At 36.5% G+C, this 22,862-nt stretch overlaps 1 protein-coding gene across 1 annotated transcript in view; it reads right to left on the reverse strand.

The window, feature by feature from the left end:
- The window catches only part of CPB1 (carboxypeptidase B1), a 33,284-nt gene extending 10,622 nt beyond the window's left edge, over positions 1–22,662 (reverse strand). Inside the window, exons 1-9 of the mRNA XM_029940088.1 lie at positions 22,553–22,662; positions 22,370–22,445; positions 15,611–15,735; positions 7,860–7,959; positions 7,670–7,771; positions 6,726–6,827; positions 3,992–4,102; positions 3,812–3,902; positions 2,731–2,933 (exon numbers count right to left, since the gene is read on the reverse strand). Coding sequence (XP_029795948.1) covers positions 2,731–2,933; positions 3,812–3,902; positions 3,992–4,102; positions 6,726–6,827; positions 7,670–7,771; positions 7,860–7,959; positions 15,611–15,735; positions 22,370–22,445; positions 22,553–22,623 — 981 coding nt within the window. The 5' untranslated portion in view covers positions 22,624–22,662. The remainder of the gene's footprint in view (positions 1–2,730; positions 2,934–3,811; positions 3,903–3,991; positions 4,103–6,725; positions 6,828–7,669; positions 7,772–7,859; positions 7,960–15,610; positions 15,736–22,369; positions 22,446–22,552) is intronic.
- Positions 22,663–22,862: the final 200 nt, after the last annotated feature.

Below are 22,862 nucleotides of genomic sequence, written 5' to 3' on the forward strand. Positions count from 1 at the left end.
CTTCATATATCTTACTGATCAGCTGCAGACCTGTGTTTTGGTAGCTTTCTTTGTAATTCATGCTATTACTTCTCCTGTTCTTTTACTTCACTGGTCTTTTGCATTCTCTGAAAGTTGTCTCATGACATGGCTTAGCTCATGAGGTGTGAAGAATTGTCAGCCAGTCACACATAAGATCTTCCAGAAACAAAGCCACGGACATTTTTATCACAACTCAAATATCAAAGATTGCTGTGTGTCCTAAATTTAGGCTGAGAATTCTAGTCTAGGGGCTGGTAATTTCCTTCAGTTTACCATCTTACTCTCCTTGAAGCATTTTTTTTTTTTGGTGCTACAAATATAATCTTGTAAGTTTTATAAGTGTGAAGATAAATAAGAATCATATCTATATCTATGTGCTCAATTCTGTGTAAGACAAAGTCCACTTTGTATTACTTTAAGAAATTCTGAATTGTTTATAATGTGGTATGCCAATAATTCTTATTAAGCTTTCTCTGCCTTTAGTTTTCTACAGTGGGATCACATTTTTTTCTAGCTGAGAATTAATATAAAAGCACTAGATTTGGATAGAACATTTATTGTGCCCAGATCAGGACTTCTACTTTTTGTTCTTAATAGCCTCCTTACAACCAAAAACCATGAAAAAGCCAATATTTTTCTTTATGAGAGACTCAGAGTCTCTTTTGGCTATATGTATATGCTCATTAACACTACAGATATGAGTTGCTCTAGCAGAATGTGTTTAAGAAGTTAGTGAATTGGAATTATGTAAAATAAAGAAACGATGGAAAGGTTCCCAGTTATTTGAAAGATTTAAGTGACTTTGGGGTGCTGGACTAAGTTCAGATTCCCAATGAATCAAATACATTAACATGCACCTTAGATTTTACTAGTGGCAATTAAATATTTCTTTTAAGATGCTAGGCAAAAGCTTAATCATAGAAAAAATTATTGGAAATTAAAGTAACTTTTAAATCAATTACTGTGATATAAGTACAATTAAATTTGCAGTTTAGCCACCTGTCTTATGCTCAGAAAGGGTAAGAAGTAGCATGTACCTTTTCTTGAATTTATTGGTTTTGTGATATAAAATTAAACATCCAACATAAGATTATTTTATGGTTTATATTTTTGAGAATAGATTATGAATATTTTACTAGATATAATTCTGTTTATTCCACTTCTTTGTTAATTAGAATTAACTTATTCCCCAAATAAGAAAAGGTATTGACGCTTTGTAAAGCAGCTCATTTCCAAAGAACACTTTAAAATTTTTCTGTTAGCATTAGTCTTTTAGAATTTGGGTTTAAAACTAGATATATTGAGCAAACTGGATATATTGATTATTGTCATATTTTCTATGGCTTTGTCTTTTCCTTTTCTGATGTGGTGCAATTTTAGACATATTCGCATGAATAAAGCAAACAACATAGCCCCACCTTCTTTCCTCTGGGACTGAAATCTGGGATTGAAATGAGAATCTGACCACACCCATCTCTGGGAGAGCAGGACTGTGTGTGCCCACTGGGAACACTTCACAGATGGAGCATAATTGGAAAACTGAAATAGTTAATGGTTCCAACTAATGATGTTTTCCTTTGTTTTTTTGGCTGTGGATAGGGAAAATGGGAAGCTTTTTGAAAAATAGCATTTTTTTTTAATGAAAAGGACCAGGCCAACTATTAGCTATCAATTTTCTAAGAGGCTGAGTTATTTTTCTGTTTCGCTCTTCACAAAATATTTATATTATTACGTTTTATTTGGTCTCTGAAAGGCTGAAAGTACAAAACAACAATTTCCAGTTGTTAAAGTCACTGGGTCTTCAAATTTATGCATTTAGGTAAGCCAAATATCTATGTCATTGTCTAAGTGGAACACTTCTTTTTTTTTTTTTTTTTTTTTTTTTGGCATACTTCAAATGCTTTAAATCTTATACTTGTTCTTTTAAGGTCATTGGTCCCAACTTATGGCAGCCAGATGTTTCATAAATTAGAAAATATTGTTTAAAGGATTCAAACCTGATGATTTAAAAAAACTATGCATTGATATGTGATATTTGTTAATGTGAATGCTATAGAATTCTTATTTAACTTTTCATGTGGTTATGTCATGATTCTCTAACAAGATTGCTAGTTTTTTTGAATCATAGATACTTATTTTTTTGCATTATTTCCTATATCTAGTAAGGACTCATTCATACCATTTGTTTATTGATTGCTTTACTTGTGTGTCTCATCTAATCAAACAGTGAAATAAGCAATTTTAGGATCTTATCACTTAACCCAATATCAACCAAATGTGCCAAATTCCTAACGACATCTGCCACGCTCTGCCCATGTCAAATCCAGCTCAAGACAACTTGACAGAATTGACTTTCTTATTTGTGTGAGATGAAGCAATCTTGTTGATGATCTCAGATGCATCTGAAGTCATCATGTGAGTTAGAATTTTGGTGAAGCAGGAGTAAGTGTACCTATTGTCATTTTGAAAATTAGTGATTAAACTGGTTTAACATATTGGGAACTGTTTACCCCATCAAAAATCATATCTCTTTTAGCCATTTATCAGCCAATTCAAGTTTTTGTTTTTTGTTTTTGTTTTGTTTTTGCTTCTACTACCAAAAATTAATAATGGAACTTTTAGAAATTGTTTTTATAATTTTTTCTCAGAAATAGGATTTAAAAAAAATCTCAACAGTGAAATACCTTATTTACTGCCACAACTACTTACCAACTCAGCATTGTTCTCTGTGAGTTTATAATCATAGGAGTAAGGATAGAGCATCATCTGGGAGTATGAGTGGATTGTCAGATATGCTTTGATGGAAGAGAGGTTGCTGCGGATGAAATTAGCCAGTGCCTTGGTCTCTTTTTCAGACTCGGCAGCGGGTCCACAGTAAGTGTCGTCACAGGGCTTTCGAGAGGCTCCGACTTCTGGAAAAACAAATATTAATGGAATAGTCACCTACTAAAGTTCTTACAAGGCATGTTTCAAACTTTTGAATTAGAGAGTTAAAAATAAGCTGTTTTTGAGGCTCCTGGGTGGCTCTGTTGATTGAGTGCCTGACTCTTAGTTTTGGCCCAGCCATGATTTCATTGTTCTGGTTTGTAAGATGAAGCCCCACGTTGAGCTCAGTGCTGACAATGCAGAGCCTGCTTGGGGATTCTCTCTCTCCTCTTTCTCTGTCCCTCCCCATGCTCATGCTCTCTCTTTCTCAAAATAAATAAATAAACTTAAAAAGAAAAGCTGTTTTTACAGGCACCCTCATGATCATGTGTGTATCTATTATAAAGCATGCACATATATTTAGTCGTGAGATTAGGGTGATATACTTTTAAGCTAATGGGGTAAAAAGTTGCATGTGAAAACATCAGTGTGTCTTTGTGTAGTAATACACTGCAATCCCAATATAGTGTAAGGGTGAAACTAATATACATGAGAAATTTTCTTATCACATGTAATCATTTTCTGACAGTCGAATCACAAAATTGTAATAATATCACACTTTTATTTAAATAATTATTTAATGACTGTCTCCTCTAGAGTATACATTTCAATGTAGTAGAATTCTGTCTGGATCGGTCAGCCTTGTGTTTCCAGCATCCAACACATCTGGGAACACAGTAGAGTACACTACATTTTTTTAATGAATAAATAAACTGTTTATTGTCTGTGTTTTCAGAAAGTTAGAATTCTAAAATGTAAAACTTTACATTTTTTCTCATTTTAGACACTGTTTTGTTTTCCTGTGTGATTTTTTCCTCCCCTGCTTTTCATCAGATGCATGCAGAATGGTCAGCCAGATACTTACTGCACCAACCAGCATCAAAATTTCTGTTGGGGTCTGTGCCAATGCAGCTGGTACCAGCCTGGGTGGAGCGAGTCTTTCTCCACATTCGGTTCTGAAAGTGGATTGTGTGGTTAGGTCAAGTATAATAGAAAGTGGGTTGGTTTTAATTTAATCAGCCCCTCTCAGTATTGGTTCATATACCTTGGTCCAGGTGTAGATGTAGCCATCAATATTGAACACAGGCAAGACATAGAAGTCTAACTTGTTGAGAAGTTCTGTCATGTGGATCTCACGTCCATAGGTGCGAATAGCCTATGTATGAATTAGGAAGAGAATTTCATGGAAAAATGGACTGCATGATGCTGCTAAAATTTACATAGACTGTATGAATGTTGACTTTGGTAATAATATCTACCTATTGATGTAGATATTAGTAATATTTAAAAGGTAATTAGCAAAATATTTCCCATAGTCTTGATTAAAATAGTTTCAATTCTTCTCTGTTTCCAGGATACTCTATTACATCCATATATATCTCACATAATTATTTATTTAACTGTTCCCTTTAAAGATGAACAAAGATTTAATAAAACTAAAAACTATTAAAAAACAATTTCACCTTCCAATAGTGACTGCAATAAATTTTTTCCAAAGTAAGTGGGATATGAGGGTAAGACCTATTTTTAGTAAGGAAGGAATGTCTGTGGGTGGCTATGCATGTTTCTGATATCATCTAGAAATTTATTTAAGCTTTGTGAAGCCTTCTGTAGGTAGTCTCACTATAGAGACTGTCCAATAAGGAAGAAGAATGAGGAAGCCTCCCTTTCTGAAACGAGCTCGCACTGACAGGTTTCGGGGGGCTCTCACCACAGCCTGTATAATGATGGACGTCTCCTTCTTACTCCTCTGCACTGAGAAGGGAGCCCTGTTAAGGGACTGGATACCCCTGCTAAGCAATGTGGACCTTCCTCTGTGAATGAAGGACCTCATAGTCATTATTATGTTCTTTTAGTCATAGTTCCCCAGCTCTAGTGTCATATTAAACTTAAATTCAACTCTTCCCTAGGCTTTCTCAAGTAGATTTTAAAATATTTAAGGCTTCTATTTATTAATAATTTCAATATACCTTTCATGACTTATATGTGTATATTCATTATAAAAACACATGACAAAATATGTGATTTTTAGGTTGGAGGAGCTATAGAATCATGTTCTTTTTACTGGTATAATCTTGGAGATAACCAAAGTAATGACAAAAGTTTTTCCCTTCCAGAGGGCAGATAGTGAGATATCCATTGAAGTTAAATGGTGACAGTCAGATACATAACATGTCTAGGAACTAAGACCATGACAAACATATACATAAGTGTTTTACACAAAAGATGGTATGTTGTATATAATAATATTCTTAATTTTAGAAGCACTTCAATATTTTACACTTTAATTTTGAAATAATTTTAGATTTAGAGAAGAGTTGCAAATGCAAGGTATTCCCATGTGCCCTTTACTCAGCCTCTTCTAATGTTATCCTCTAACCTAATCATGGTGCAGTGATCAAAGTGAGGGAATTAACATTGATGCAATAATGTAAGTGGAACCATAGGTTTTATTTAGAGTTCACCAGCTTTTCCACTATTATCCTTTTTCTGTTCTATGATCCACATTGTGCTGGTTGTCATGTTTCCTTCATCCCCTCTTCTCTGTGAGAGTTCCTCAGTCTGTCTTTGTCTTCTGTGACTTTGACACTGTTGAAGAGTACTGGTCTGGTTACTTCAGTTTGGGTTTGTCTCAACTTTTTCTTTTTTTTATGATTAGAGGAAGGTTATGTACTTTTAGGAAGAGTACCATAAAGACAATGTGTCTTTTCAGTACATAATACCCAGTGGTATGTGTTATTGATTTTGTCTTGTGTTGGTGATGTTACCAGTGACATTAACCTTGATCACTGTTTGGTTAAATAGTTTCTGCTGTTTCTCTACTCTAAACTTTGTCTTTGTAATTTAATACATATTTTTGGGGAGATACTTTGAGACTGCAAATGTCCTGTTTGTCTTTAAACTTTTACTCACTAATTTTTGCATCTATACATAGATTTTCATGAAATGAATATTACTGTGGTAATTTTCTATTTTGTTTATTCTTTCTATATCCATTAGTTGTAATTCTTATTTAAGAAAGAGCTGTTCCTTCTTTCCCTTTTATTTATTTATTGAATAATTTATTTATATCAATATGGACTCGTGGATTTTTAAAACGTTCAGTTAAAGGGCTTTCACATATATCTTATCATTAGAATTACAAGGAATGAAAAATAATATCCTTTAGAATAGGAACCACTATTCATTTTTTCTTTCCTGAAGTATAGGAAACTTTCTCTATTGTCTAAGAGATAATGATGAAACTAGGGCTTTATCACACAATCATTTACTTTTAAATGACCTATCCATTATACTCCTAGTTAGTCTCTCCACTGAAGATGGGTGAGAAAGTTCTGATGAGTCAATTTTAAATAAATAAAATTTTGTAACTGTTTTAAAATCTTACTGGGGTGCCTGGGTGGCTCAGTCGGTTAAGTGTCCAACTTTGGCTCGGGTCATGACCTCACGTTTGGTTTGTGAGTTGAAGCCCTGCATAGGGCTCTGTGCTGGCAGTGTGGAGCCTGCTTGGGATTCTGTCTCTCCCTCTCGCTCTCCTTATCTCTTTCTCTGTCCCTTCTCTGTGCACTCTCTCTCAAAATAAATAAATAAACTTAAAAAAATTAAAAAAAACTTAAAATCTTACCTTATAAAGTTTCCCTAAAAATGAGAACTTGGAATTATGAGTTTTCCTGTTATTACTATTATTAGTATAGCTAGGTTATAAGAAATCAAATTTTTTAATTAAATAAAAAAATATTTTCTACTTCTCTCAGCCAAAAATCATTCTATATACTGACCTCTCTCACAAACCATTGGCAAAAGGCAGGGGAAATCCACTCTCTGGCATGGAAACCACAGTCCATGAAAATGGCAGGCTTATTTGGTCCAGTTTTGCCAACCTATTGCAAGCAAAGGAAAAGGGAAATACTGATTCGTCACATTCAGGGGTTAACATTCGTAACCCGTCTGGGCTTTGGATTCAACAGATGAAACTTGACAGCAGCAAGAAATATGTCCCATGATTAAATTAAAGCACAATTCTAGCATAGTATATTCTTGCCTCTAGATACAATGTTTGAACTGAAGGCTTACATGGCTGTTTATTATTTTTATTAAGCTTGACAAGCTCATATTTTTCAGAAGATGCTGATTATGCTGCTTAATTGTACTCACGTGGAGGTTATTTTCAGCTGCTATTATTAGGTGACATGACCAAGACAACTGGATGAGTAATTAGAAGTAATCATGATTGTTGCCAGTCTTATAAGAATTTTTCTTCTCTCCACTTACTCCTTGTCTTTTTATTTTCTTCATTAGAATTACATGACAAAAATGGCATCAGAGGACGACAGAAACAAAGTGTTGCTACGCTTTGTAATGTTGCCTGATAGACATGAAGTTTATGAACCTCTTTAGCAAATGGATTTGCAAACAACATGTGGGAGAGAAGAATTTCATCAAGGTAGGTGATCATTTACATTGCTTACAGGAATGTGGTTAAATTTATAGGACTTCTCTTATTTTATTGCATTTTCCTTTTGAATAAATCAAAATAATGAGTTAAAAAATCCACATATGATAAAAGAAGCTGGGGAATCTGTTTGATTCCCTGGGGCATATAGATAGGGAAAGAGTTATAACAATGTTGGGATGAGCATGTCTGTGTAACAGATGTTAATGTGTTAGAACTCATTGATTTAAAGCCTTCAGACATGGCAAGGTCATGGTTAGAAATGATTACCTTGAGGAGATACATAGTGCGTCCTTCAAATGTTGTTCCAATGGCGCTGCGAGAGATGAGGTCTGGGTTCTCAGTGGTGACTTGTTGAGTCCAAGCCTCTATCTACCAATGCAAACCGTTTGTGGGTTAATGTGCCATTCTTAGTTCAATTCCCAAAGCAATGTCTGTCTAAATCATGTGCGCATCATACCGTTTCCCATGCGTTGTACTTCTCATAACTGTGTCCGGTTGCACGGACCTGGCTGTCAAACTGGCCTTCTAACACCAATCTCAGGTTGTTTATCAATACCCTGCAATAAACCAAAGAGGATGCTCCTGTGAACATGAGTATTTCCCAGTGAACATACCAAAACCTAGAGTCACTGCGTTAGTAATCCATTTGCTTTTCCATACCGTTTCCCGTGTGTCCTCTGATTATTCCTGATGCCCTTCAACTGAGCTGCTCACCACAAAGCGTGAACATATGGTTGGAGAGAGCATGTAAGGCACGGTCTTTCTCAGCCCAAACTTGACATATTTAGGTGCCCTTGGACCCTACATTCAGAAAATGATTTCCCCTGGTATCTGGAGCATCCTGGCTCAGGGCCTTGGGCTGCTGCACAAAAGTATGCACTTGAGCCCTGTCTGTGGTTTTCCTTCCCCAGGACTTCCCTGCTTTTAGCACTAAAAGTCACGGGTCCTAGGGATCAGTCAGTCCCAGGTAAACTGAGACAGTTGGTCATTTGAGGGACTTTCTCTATGTTTTGAGAAAAATGTCTTGATGGGTGGAAATTCAGAAATATTCATAAACTACAAATTTATTATTTGGCAAAAAATGCTGGGGCGAGAGAACTAGTTTCTGCTTGCCTGTTCTTGGCTGGTTTAAAATAAACAAAGAACGGTCTGTGGCACAGTAGTATGAAAATTGGTGACAGACTTCTGAGGCCTGCTAATTTCTATAAATCGTCGTTCAGGTGAAAGTTCCTACTATACCAAGGCAGGCTGGAAGGTGTGGATATGTGTGACTTCATTTGTCTTTGCTAATGTTGAGTGGAAAAAGTACATTCTGGGAGGACAACATTTTACGAGTCCTTGATCACAGCACTGTGAATATTATGGACAGAAGCTGTTTGCAGAATCTTGTATTATCCACAGTTAAGCCTTGAAATGTTTTTATCTGACATGCAGAGAATTGCAGCCACACATCAAAAAGTCTACTTCTCCTGTGGCTCATCCAAGGGCTTTGTGATGAAGTATGTCAAGGATATCCTCTGAACCTCCCTCCTAGTCTCTCCTTCATTTGGTTAACTTGGGAATGAACTTGTATCTGTTTATGGAAAATGCAATAAATTAATACTAAATGATATTTGCTTCTTAGCAAGAGGCAAATACTGTCATTAAAATTTATTTAAATGTTTATTTATTATTATTTTGAGAGAGAGACAGAGCATGAGTAGGGGAGGGGCAGAGAGAGAGGGAGACACAGAATCTGAAGCAGGCTTCAGGCTGCTGGCTCTAAGCTGTCAGCACAGAGCGCAACACAAGGCTCAAACTCACAAACCACAAGATCCTGACCTGAGCCAAAGTCAGGTGCTTAAGAACTGAGCCACCAGACACTCCAAGGCAAATACTGTCTTAAGGTCTTAACTGTCTTATGGTGGTATTAAAAAGAAAAGGAAAGAGGAGCAAACTTAAAAGTTTAGATTGTGGAAATAAAGAGTTTCTCTGTAAGCAACCATCAGAACTTTGTTAGTGCGTTTATTTCAATGGCTGTTGTAAATTACCACAAATGTAGTATAGTGTGAAGCAACATGAATTATTTTACAGTTCTGTAAGTTAGAAGTCCAACATGAGTCTCAGTGGGCTAAAGTCAAGGCATCAACAAATCAAGGTGCTTCCTTCTAGAAGCTGTAGGGGAGAATCTGGTTCCTTGCTCTTTCTAGCTTTTAGAGGCTGCCCACGTTCTTTGGCTCTCTGCCCTTGTCTTTTAAGTTTGAGGCCAGCAGCAGCAGCTCAAGTCTTCTGCCTGTCACATTACTCTGACCTCCTCTTCTCCCTCTCTTAAACATTTGTAAGGACCTTGTGATCATGTTGGACCTATCTGGACAATCTAGGATAACCTACCTATTTTAAGTTTTGCTGCTTAGCAACCTTAATTCCATTTACAATCCTAACTCTCTTTGCCATGTAATGTTACATATTCAGGTGTTCTGGGGAATTAAGATGTAGACTTTTTTTGGGGAACCATTATTCTGCCTGCAACAGTTAGGAATAAGAATTACAATATGTTCTATAATTATATTCAGCACCTAAATTGGATTGTTAGGGGATAGGGCAGAAGTAGAAGGAATCCAGAATTAGGAATCAAAAGGTCAGGGGTCATAGTTTTGACTAACTTGTAAGTTGGCTTCAGAAGAATTATTTAATCTCTGGGCCTTAATTTCATAATTTTGAGAAGGGAACATTTGATTAGTTAGTATTACTGTCCTTTTCAGTTGTTAAATGCAGTGACTTGACTCAAATGCATAGGCCTTGGTCATAGACGTCGTCCAAGGCTTATGAAAAAAATTAAGCTAAAATTGCCAGTTACCACCTTCATAAACTCCAGGAAAACACCTAGAGTAGTTTAGGACAATGATTTTCAAATATAACATTTATAAAAACTGAAAATACACAAACCAAACCAAAACAAGCAAAACAAAAACTTGAAAACAAAAAAATAAAATTGACTGGCCAAAGTGTTTAAGAAAATAGCTGTATTCCATTCCACAATCATCCATTTGAAGGAACAAATCCTGTGTTACAAAGATGAACTTCTCTGACCAAATGAGAAAAGTGAAACTCCAAGAGGAAATGGTAAATGGCAGCTACTTTCACTTTAACAAGATTTTTCATTGTTAGTGAGCGAGTACAGTATCATCTAGGCCACATGGCTTGTTAGTGGGTGCCCAGAGAAAAGAAATCATCATGGAAATGCTCCCAGGCATTCTACAGCCTCAAGACCTTCAATAGACAATTGTGTCCTAAGGTCTGACCGTAACTGTGGCCAGTTCTGATCTATCAGGAACCAGCTCTGAATAGAGGGGCAACAGACCTTCCACAGTTTATGGCTCTCCTCCTCTGCACCTAATTTTCAACTCACATTCTTTAGAAGAATAAGTGACTATGTATAGATTAGTGTTTTGTTTGGAAGTTAGATGAGACATTCTGCTAGAGTTATTACTATGCTAACTATTAAACCTTTTCATCAATAATCAGAACAAAGAAGCATTAAAAAATGGTTAAATTTAAGATGGTGCCCAAGAGTAAAAGTACCCTCAAGTAAGTTGCAAAAGAGCATCAGAATGAGGTTAATGAGGTGCTGACTTTTGAATGAGGGCAAGGGATTGACCTGAAATGATCTTTTCCATTCAGCCTTGTGATTATTTGATTCTATTAGATTTAGGACAAAGCACTACTTTAGCTGTATTACAAATATTATTACTAAATAATGAGCTTCTATTCTAGGAGATTAAAACAATGCCTTTTAATCTAATAGGGACTGTATAACATCTCCAAAATACAGGGGCATGTACACTATTTTATACTTTTCTATGTTCCTTTTATAGTGCCACCCAACTTCTATACAAACATGCAAGCAAAGTAGATAACAGGGACTCGCAACTAAACAGGTAACAATGTCTGAGAAGGAGAAATATGACTCACTTTTTTGCCCTTATAGATTCTTGAAAAATTTATATTTGATTAGTTCCCATACTACATGCCCATTGCTATTGAGGAACACTGTTATGTACCCATTGCTATCCAAGAACAGGTTCCTGTCCTAACCTGAAATATGCAGAAAAATAATGTTGTAGGTAGTTAGTAACAATCTGTTTCTTCCTAGTTTGGATAGGGGAGAGACAACCATCCTGAAATTTGTAGGAAGGTATTCTGTGAAGCGCTGCCCACCAAAAGGTCTGTCAACCTGGCTTCAGAACAAAAAGTTGGAGATATGCCCCATTCAATTCCTGGTCTTTCTGTACCTAAGTGTGTAGCATGAGCATAAAAATAGTTATTTTTCTTGGTGCACACGTTTTGAATTTTTTCCAATGGTAACTCAGAAGCCGACTAAAGCTGCCAAAATGATACACATCTTGGTGAAAGAAGGTTTGGAGGAATCACGGAAAAAATCTACAAAGCTATTTTGGTGGAAGTTGTGCAGTAGACAGTTCCTGTTGCACGTAAACACAACTACAAATTCTCACCGACAGGAAACTGTCTAAATACAAATTAGTTACCACATGAGGTAATAATGGGATGCACAGGCACTGCTTGCAGCCCCAGCAAGGATATTGCTGGTGTGCTTCTCCAGGATTTCTAGGGACTTATTATTATTTAATATTTAGAAAATAATATGCTACAAATGTGCTAAGCAGCAAACAGAGAAACAAAAATTAATAAGAGCTTAGCTCTTGGGAATATCCTCTGTTTTACATGAGACAACATTTATTTCCAGTTCCCAAAAAGTTTACCCACTAAAAGAGGACTGAACTTTCTAGCTGATAAAAGGAGATTGGTACGTGATTAGAAGCCATTTTACTACTATGTGATATAGGCAGCATTAGGACATGATTCAGGTAGCCAGGGCTAGCTTATGGTCTTTGGTATTCCTTTGTTTTTCTTAAAGAATTATTTTAAAAACCTGTCATTTAAAAAAATATTACTGAGGATTTCTAAAGGTTAGGATTTTTGAAACTCTTCCTAGTGTAATAAAAGCAAAAAGTCACAGACATGAATCTTAATCAAATTTTGAAACTTAACTGTGTTATATATTTTTTTAAAAAAAGAGTCAATTCTTAAGGTCACATTTTGACACTTCCCTCAGGCAGAAGCAGATAGTGAAGCTATATGAAGCATGATAATGGGGTTAAACAAAACAGTTTCTGTTGACCTTTAAACAATGTATCATCTCCCTCTTTGTACAATAATAAACCATAGCAGCATTCACAGCAATAGTAATAGTGCTGCAATTTGTTTATGTATTGTTCTAGTTCATCTTCACAGCCCTTTGAGAGAGGCATGATATCTTCATATTACGGATCAGGAAACTGAAATTCATAAAAATTAAGCAAACTATCTAAGGTCAGAGCCAGGAAGTTGCAGAGCTAGGATTTGAATCTGGTCTTTTACTGGAGGATTTACTTGTTGTGTTAGGGCTCACCACTTCTGATGATGCATAGACCTCATAGTGACAATCCTTACATCTTACTAGCATAAATTTTTAAGATGTGAAAAACAAGAGAACATTTTTGTTAAAACTATTTAAGTCATATTTACTCAAAGTATAATGAGGACTTGAGCTTGTGGGGTGCTCTTGGATAAATAACCATTTGAATGTTCAGGACTGGAGCTTGACACTGCTTGTGTGCTTCTCACTGACCCATTCCCTGGAGGGATAACTGTTTTGGATAAAAGACCTCATTTCTTTCTTCTTTCTAGTGCAAATACCTCCAGGTCATCATGATCTCTCCGAGTTGTAAGATTACCGTATAGTCTGTTCTCTGCCTAGTGTATGATTTTTTCTTTTCTTTTCTTTTTTTTTTTTTTTTTGTCTAACTCTGGGTCATCTTTAAGTTCTCAGCAGAAGTCTCATGTCCTCTGGTGGCCTTCCTTGACCCTAGAGTTGGTCATTTCCCCTATGTATCCAGCTCTTTACTCTTCTTGACATCTATTACATGATTTTGCAATTCTTTGTTTAAAGTCTGTTTTCCTTTGAAGGGAGTAGGGCTGTAAGCTATCCTACTTCAGACTTGGTATATAGGCATTGTATCAACAATGGACACCTGCTTCTACTTAGGAAGACACTCTCATCTGAAAAGGCTTAGATGGACCAGTGTGGTATTTGGAGAGAGGAGATAGGGTCATCAGCTTTGTCAACTCTGTATTAGGCCTTTGGGGGAATCACTTTTCTTTCTTTCAGTCCTTGTCTTCATGGCTTCTGCCATTAGAGATACTGGTGGGGCCTTGAGGGTAAAAGGACAGAAGAACCATTCAGTCTGACCCTAGTCTGGTCCTTAATCTTAAAGGAGTATGAGGAAGAAAAACAAAACTGGAGATATCACAATTTCAGATTTCAGGATATATTACAAAGCAGTAGTAATTAAAACGGGATGGTACTGGCATAAGAATGGACACATAGCTCAATGGGTTAGAATGAAAACCTAGGAATAAACCCACAATTACATGGCTAATTAATCTCTGTCAAAAGAGGGATGAATATACAATGGGAAAAGACAGTGTCTTCAACAAATAATGTTGGGAAAACTGGGCAGCTGCATGCAAAAGAATGAAACTGGACCACTTTCTTTCACCATATACAAAAATGAACTCAAAATGGATTAAAGATCTAATGTGAGACCTGAATCCATAAAAATCCTTGAAGTGAATACAGGCAGTAATCTCTCTGATGTTGGCCATAGCAACAATTTTTTTTAGATATGTCTCCTGAGGCCAGAGAAATAAAAGCAAAAATAAACTACTGGGACTATATCAAAATTGTTTCCACACAATGTAGGAAATAATTAACAAAAGTAAAGGGCAACATATGGAGTGGGGGAAGATACTTCCAAATGACATATTTGATAAAGGGTTAGTTACCAAAGTATGCAAAGGACTGATACAAATCAATATCCTTTAACAAATAATGCAATTAAAAGATGGGCAGAAGATGTGAAGAGACATTTCTCCAAAGAAGACATCCAGATGGACAACAGACACATGAAAAGATGCTCAATGTCACTCATTATCATGAAAGTGCACACCAAAACTACAATGAGATATTACCTCACATCTGTCAGAATGGCTAAAAAAAAAAAATAAATAAAGAAAAACCACAAGAAATAAGTGCTCACAGAGTATGTGGAGAAAAAGGAACCTTCTGCACTGTTAGGGGGAATGCAAGTTGGTACAGCCATTGTGGAAAACAGTATGGAGTTTCCTCAAAAAGTTAAAAATGGAACTACCCTATGATCCAGGAATCACACTATTGGCTTTTCACCCTCCAAACACAAAAACACTAATTCAAAGGGATACATGCTCCTCTTTGTTTATTGCAGCATTATTTATGATAGCCAAATTATGGAAGCAGCCCAAATGCCCATGCATAGATGAATGGATAAAGAAGATGTGGTCTATATATACAACAGAATATTATCCAGTCATAAAAAAGAATGAAATCCTGCCACTTGCGGCAACATGGATAGAGCTAGAGAGTATAATGCTAGGTGAAATTAGTCAGAAAAAGAAAAATACCATATGATATCACTCATATGTGGAATTTAAGAAACAAAACAAATGAGCAAAGAAAAGAGAGAGAGGGAGACAAACCAAGAAACAGACTCTTAAAGAAGAAAAACACTGATGGTTACCAGAGGGGAGATGGGTGGAGGAATGGGGGAGAAAGAGGATGGGAATTAAGAAGTACCCTTTGAATGATGAAACAAGTTAAAATGATAATAGAATATGAATATTTGGTTAAGTTGAAATAAATATTTATTGAGTCCAGTGTGCATACAGAAAAAGTTAGGAGCATGAGAGTCCTTATAGCTCATAAAGACTTCTCACTTAGAAGGAAGGCTTCATACAATTTAGGTCCAGAACTGTCTAGCTGATTGATAATAGGGTGTTCACGGTTTGACCTGTAGTCTGTATATCATTTGTAAACCAGTAGCAGGTCAGATATCTTGCTGAACTGGGGCTCAAAAGTGAAAACCATTTTTATTAGGATGGTAACTAAAAACAAAATCTACGAGGCTTAAAGTCTTAAGATTTGGAAGCTAGGGCCAGTTTTGCTATGATCTATTTGTGGAGCCCTAGGGAAGCCTGTTCTTGGTCTTAGTTTTACCTTCCCAGAGTTATTCAGAGGCTAGGATGAGAGCATACCTGGGAGAGAATTTTAATAGTTATAAAACTTAAGCTTACTCATATTGTAGTTCATTTCGCTCCAGAAAATCTTCCACAGTGAAAATATCTTCTGCTTTAACACGGAAGTCAACTGTACTGAGAGGTTTGATTTGTGCAACAGAGTCTGGTTTCCAGAAGTCAATCTAAATAAGGAGTAAGAGATATTGTATTTGACACCTATAATTCAATGGATGAATTATCATTAGCAAGCACACTAGCACTCAACTCCATTGAGTTATTTTTAAATTCAAATTATCCATGAAATCTCCTTTGAGTGAACAGTTGGAACCGAACAGTTAGATGTTAATAAAAATGTTTACACATACATACATGGCCTTAACTGATTATCATCAAGCATGAAGAACATGTAATTATTTTCCATAATGCTAGTTAGTTGCAGTATTTCCTATAATGGTTCTTTTCTATTTATTGATTTTCTGGAGCAGTTGCTTATTGTGATAGTGGTGTTTGTGGTAATGGATAAATGTGGTGAATGAATGATGATGAATTAACTAGAGCCACTAAATTTAATAGAAAGAGATTAAGCCTTCCTTTGTACTTTTGAAATGACGTATTTTGTTCATTTGTACTTGGTACTCAGCACTGTGCTTGCCACAGTGATGTGCAGAACCAGGGTGTACATCTCGGACCTGTGGAGGGTATAGCTGAGAGGGAACAGGCCTCTTTCCACAGTGCGCATCTCGGCATCGTGGCCAGAAACAAAATGCTCTCAAAGACCCAGACATTTTCATTTGTTCACTTATTCATCTGCTGTTACTGAGGATCTATTATGTGCTAGGCTCTGTGCCTGAGACTAAGACTATGTTAGGTGAGGGAATCAAACACAGCTTCTGTCTTTATGGGGGAGGTTTTAGAGAGAATTATGCAAAAAATAACAGGATGACATTTGAGAATTCTAATGTTTTCCCTTTTGGATGTATAGTTTCAAATCTCCTTTTTTTCCCCCCCCATGGAAAAATATTAACTAAGGATGTGTTGCCTCTCTCAGGTTTCTGTTTTCCTGTTTCTTCCTTGAGCTGAGAAAAGACCTTGAAGCTTGAGATGAGCCTGACAGTGGGTCTTTCTCCGTCTCTGCATCGTATTCAGTCCCTATTTAGATGTTTATGAGCTAGTCTCCAGCCTGAGACAGGTGATATTTAGGATCATCACTTGGAAACTTAGAAGGGAGTTTGGGCAAGACTTAGAGGTTGTTTAATTCAAACTAATTAGTTAAGATATTAAGATGACTCAGTTTCAGATACACTTGCCTGTGGAGAATCCAATAACCTGTATCCTGTCCTGGTAATCTTGAGACCACTGTAGATATATAGTTGGTGCTGAGTCATGAGAAAAACATGGGTGTGGTTGTCAGTAAGGTGTTGAAAGGTGACAGTACTGATGATTTGATAAGGATTGGCTACAGAATGTGATCTAGTGAGTCAAAGATGAGAAAATAAAGGTGAAAGTTAAAAGATAGTGGGGGCAGGTTTAAAGACATGCCATGATAAGAATGGAGAAAGCCAGGATCTGCTGATGAAGTTCATTAGCCAACATGGTAAAGAGAAGGGGAATGAAGACAAGCACGTTATAGGAGAAAGCATATTTTTAAAAGTTAACTCTGAATTTGTGTTTCCAAGAATGCTTGTCATTCCGAGGTGGGATGGGAGCGGGATGTGTATCTTTATTATAGATACAGAGGTTTCGAATTGGTAAAGCACACAGTCTTCCAAGCATCTGTAGGGAACTTGACAGTGCCCTACCCATACATAATTCTGGGATCTTTTAGTGTACTCGGGGGACCCTTCACCACCAAGATCTTCATCTCTGTGAAAGCTCTTTCCCCTAGAACTGGAAAAAGCCAAGCTAACAGCTTGCAGCAGGCAGGAGGTGGTAAGGAAATAACTCTTTACAGAGAAGTGCTCAACCAGTGAGCCTGGGAAGTGGATGTATAAATACTCCAATTCTCTTATTTCTCAGGTGGGATAATTCTGAGGTGTGTGATTTGTACCCTTTCTTGGATTTTCTCTGTAGGAGTAAGCTCTAACCATCCTCTGTGGTAGTTGTCTTAGTAGTATCCCCTTGGTTGTCTGCCTTCCTTTCTCTGCATCACTCTTCACTTCTCTACCAGTGTTCTCTGTACTTCCCAAAGAAAATATTTGCCCTCAAATCTTTGTCTAAGATTCTGCTTTAAAGAACCTGTATTGAGACCTTAGCTTTTCACTCAGAGTTACATGTACCTGTATAAGATATCTTGGTGGTGGTTCTGATACAATCTTGAATACATCTAGTACCAATTCACAGTAGCCTAATTGCCTTATGAATGGGTTTTCTTTGTGCTATTAAGTTGAAAGCTGCCGTTCCTAATCTCTTAATTCTTACTCATTGATTTTGGCTCTACCAAATATTGGGAGATCTCTCTCTCTCTCTACATATCCATATACATATCTGTGTCTGTGTGTCTATATCTATATTTATATCTCTATATCTATCTAGACTGAGAGAGACATGTAGAGACTGAGAGAGACAGAGACTTTTAAGATTTTGCTGTGAGAATGATGGATTCTTTAAAATGGAGTAGAGAAATCTCATAGATATGTTTTTGCAGAAAAATTTCAGACCTAGCCTGAGGTACCTTAAAATTTCAGTCTGACATGGAGAAAGTTGGTCAGCAAATAAATATACCAATACCCAACACTATGAAGATCTCCAACTGGGATGCAGACTTACTGGAGTTAGTTACTAGTGGTTCTTAGGAGAAATGGAACCCAAACTCAGGAGCAACCCCGTAGCCTCATAGATGTTTACCAATGTATCAAGTATGGATAAAAATAATAAAATATTCTCACAAGGAGATAAATGTACATTTCAGTAATTACCAAGACCAGGTGAATGAGATCTATATCTGAAATATGGAAATACAGTAAAATAAATGATCTGAGATATGAGGAATTGAATTATATGTTAAGAAATTATAAAACTGAGGTCATAAAATATAAATCCACGAAGTTGAGTTACAAAAAAATTGTAAAGAGCATTTGTTGGAGGATAAAGCACTGTGGGACTATTAATCAGCCAGCTGGCTAATAACTGAAGAGTCTTTCTTAAAATATATTATAGAACCAGCACAAAAGCAAGATTAAGTACTGTGTCCACTGTAAATTCTTTTAGGCTTTAAAAATAATAAATATTGGTGTTGAAGATCTGTGGTTCTTTACAAATTTACACAATTTGTTTCTTCATGTTGCATTTGACTATAAGTTGAACATCTGCTAGATCATTTATCTTGATGGATTTTTCCTTTCCTATTTGGAAGATTGACTTGTAGTCCAGACACAGTTTGAGACAGTAGGGAGAAAGTTAGCGGTATAGTGGGAGTGGTGAGAACACTGGAAGACTGTAACCATGTTACTCTTGGCATAGATGAATATGGACCTTATTCAGGAAAGTATAGAGCAAAGAGGATGGGTTTTATGGTTAATGTCTTCAGTAAATGAAAAAGCGCAATTCTGATTACAAAGAGATAAAATAAAACCATACTATATAATTACAGATGAAAAGGGGAGACTGCTAGAGTCCCGTATCATCACAGAGCTCTCTAGTGCATTCAACTTGTAAAAGGATATGTTTAAAAGCTGGGAGGAAGGACACATGGCCAATGGTGAATACAAAGACTAGTTGCCCTTGTAATGATCTTATCAGGAAGGCTATAGCCCAGAATATGCTGCAGTTGCAAGATTGCTAAGGAGAAAAAATATCTCGTTTTCATTCATGTTGGAAATAAAATGAATAAAGAAGAAATGTGCAGTCCTAAGGCTTAGAGCCAAAGCATGATGCTTGCAATAGGAAGAGAGGAAGTCATTTCGTTTAACTGTTGTTTAACTTTTTCTTTTCTGAGGGGGTATATCATTTCTTGTTTCTTCTACTGAGAGATGAAATTACCATAGGTAAAGAATTTTTCATATGTTATGATTTTTAGTAGAAATTCCTTCTTTGGAAAGAGAACATTGAGGCCCAACATGGATGAGGGGAGAGAGGATTATACTGGCCATGTAAATTGCATTTATATTTCAGTTGTAGTGATGATAATAATAATAAATACTTAGATAGTTCTCACTATATAAGTTTCAAGTGCTTTACTTATATCAAGTCTTTTAAATCTCATAACAATCCCATAAGGTAACTATGGTTATTCTTCTCACTTGACATATGAGAAAGTTGAGACCCAGATAGGTGTCTAAAGTCCATTTAGCAAGTGGTAGAACCAGGAATTGAATCCAGGAGTCCAAGTCCAGATTCTCTGCTCTTTAAAAAAATTTTTTTAAATGTTTTATTTATTTTTGAGAGAGAGAGAGAGAGAGACAGACAGACAGACAGTATGAGCAGGGGAGGGTCAGAGAAAGAGAGGGAAACACAGAACCAAAGACAGGCTCCAGGCTCTGAGCTAGCTGTCAGCAAAGAGTCCGATATGGGGCTTGAACCCACATGAGATCATAACCTGAGCTGAAGTTGGATGCTAAACTGACTGAGCCACCCAGGCATCCCAAGATTCTCTGCTCTTGACTATTGTAAAATGCTGAATTTTATGTAACTAAAATAACAGTGCACATGAGATTGCAGAACTTTCTCAGCAATTTTGGAGGAATTGGAGTTTGAAGGACTCACTGAGGAGTGGTGGGGGTAAATCTTGGTTTTCATAAATAGGAAAGCAGGTGAATTCCAGAAGCAGGAACTCCTAGGGCTTAGCATGGATTCTGGCAAAGCTGTGGAGTAAACTGGAAGCAGATGGATTGTGAATGCTCAGGAAAGGAAGCTGTGATCCCTGGGAGCCAGCATGGGTTAAAGCAAGGGTAAGTCAGGCCTAATTAACTTCATCTGATTAGTGAAAGAGACCACTAGCCTGATAGAATGCTGAATCTAGATCTTAGCAAAGCATTTGACCAAGTCTCTGCATTTATATTCTTCTTTACAAGCTGGGAAGCACAGTGTTAGCTGGAGCTAACATCCCAGTAATGTGGGTAATCGAGCAAACTTATCCAAGGACAGTTGGTTAATGAATCACTTCCAATACTAACACATTGGAGACTCATGATAAATATGTATTCAATGAATGAACCATGAAGGAGGCCTCTAATTCTGTGCTGACCCATGATTGACTTAATATTTATCTTTATCAGTGACAAAGATAAAAGTTGGGAAGGCATACTTGTCAAACTTGCTGGTGATACAAAGTTAGGGGGAAGAATTATTTCCATGGATGACTGAATTAGTTTTTTTAATGATCTCATCATGCTGAAAATAAACTATAAAGATAAATTTTAACAGAGTAAATCTAAAATCCTACATTTAGGTAAAAAATAAATTAGGCAAGAAGAAATAATACCTATGTGAGAGTGATTCATGTGAAAAAAGAATAACCTACTGGTTTTTATTGGCCATAGGTTTATTATAAACTAAGAGTATTCTTTAACTGTTGACGATGTTGAAAAGAATCTCAGGCCCCATTAACAAATGTCTGTTTTATAGATGAAGACAGGTGATGGTGCTGTAGTTTGTATTAATCAGAGCATACCTACATGTCCATTCTCAATTCTGAAAGCTACGTTTTAAAAAGGAAATAGGGACAGAAAGATAGAGCTATATTAAAGATGACTAGGAATGATCAGTATAAATCAGTGCTAAGAGAAATTATGGAAGCCTGTAAAAGATAAATCTTAGAGGTAAGACAATATTTGGCTCAGCGAAGTCCAATGGGCCAAAGTTAGAGAAGGTGGCTTTCAGCTTCATGTAACAATTGACTTGTAAGGCAAATGGGCTACTCTGAAAAGCAGCATTCCTGTCATCCTTAGAAGTACTCAAACAGCTTTTATTAAGGCTGGCAATCAGGGGTGGTACTTCTGTGGAGGAAATTTCAGTTTGAGAGGAAGGCTGGAATATTGGAATATGGACTTCTAATTTTCTTTCAATTCTAAACTTTTGAATCTGTTTCAGATCATGACACTGTACTTCCTTTTTTCTCCATACCTTAAAGCCAAAAGGAAAAAGAAAACTATAAAAAGATAGATAGATTGAGAGATAACTTAGGGGCTAGCAAATTATTTTGGTTTATTTCATGAAGAAACAACTTTGGCCCAAGTGAACTATTTGTGGCCAGCAATAGCTTCCTGCTACACTACATATATAATTAAAAATATCAGTTCTCATCCCATATTCAGTGGATTTATTTTAAAGTAGCATAGAGATTTTGGTTTCTTGAAAGTAAAAGTATTGAAATCATTCCTGGCTTTTTACCTTCTTTGCCCCCAACTCCTTCATATCATATCATTAAGAGGGCCTGAATGAAGGTCATGAAAACTCAAGCTGTTTGATTTGGAATGAAAGAAAATCAAAGGGAACAGATGATACATGGGATGTGGAAATGAATTTCAAGTTGGACAGAAGCCCAGTTTTTCAGTAATATCCAAGTTGATCATTTTTCACTTTTGCCTTAGAAGGGAAGTGACTGTACATTAGATGTTCTGTGACCTTTGCGACTGCTCCAACTCATCCAGTTGTCATGACTTGTCAGCTCCTTCAAGAGTTACCATGGATTTATAATACTATAGGGCTATGGCAATCTAATTTAGGCAGAAAAAGAAAGTATTGTGGCATTCAATGTTTTTCAAGTTATTTCTTACTATAGTTAATATTATAGTTATTTTCCCTTTGATGGAACCACAGTTCAATCTAAGATTTTAAAGTAATTGTGAAGTAAACCTATAGTACTTAGTCATTATTTACCTGGGTGGTGCTGGCCAACTCATGGAGTAAGCTGACTTGATTTTCGTCTTCAACATTGACACGGAACACCTTCTCACTGAATGATGAGGTAGCAAAGAAGATAAAATTTAATATTGGGTAATGCATTCAAATTTGGGGATAGCTAGGAAGAGGACTTGCTCATATAAGATGTTGTCTACTTACCCTTCAAAGTGCTCACCAGAGTGGTGAGCAGATGCTAGGGTCACAGTTACCAGAAGCAAGAGTGCCAGCATTGTGACTGACTAGGTCGTTTGGGTGTGTTTCACTTGCATTTATAACCCAAGGTGTTCTTTGTTTTCTTCTTCTGATTGCAGATAGCCACTATCAAATCTTGATTAATAATTTTCCTGGTATTGTTGCCTTGGTAGCTGTGTAAAATCTGAGAGCATATCTCTCTCAACACCTGTGGATACAGAGCAAATAATCTCAAGTTCAACCTATTTAATTTGGATGTTAGGCCTTGAATAGTTTG

Source organism: Suricata suricatta, chromosome 5 (assembly GCF_006229205.1).
Source record: "Suricata suricatta isolate VVHF042 chromosome 5, meerkat_22Aug2017_6uvM2_HiC, whole genome shotgun sequence".
NCBI classification, from domain to species: domain Eukaryota; kingdom Metazoa; phylum Chordata; class Mammalia; order Carnivora; family Herpestidae; genus Suricata; species Suricata suricatta.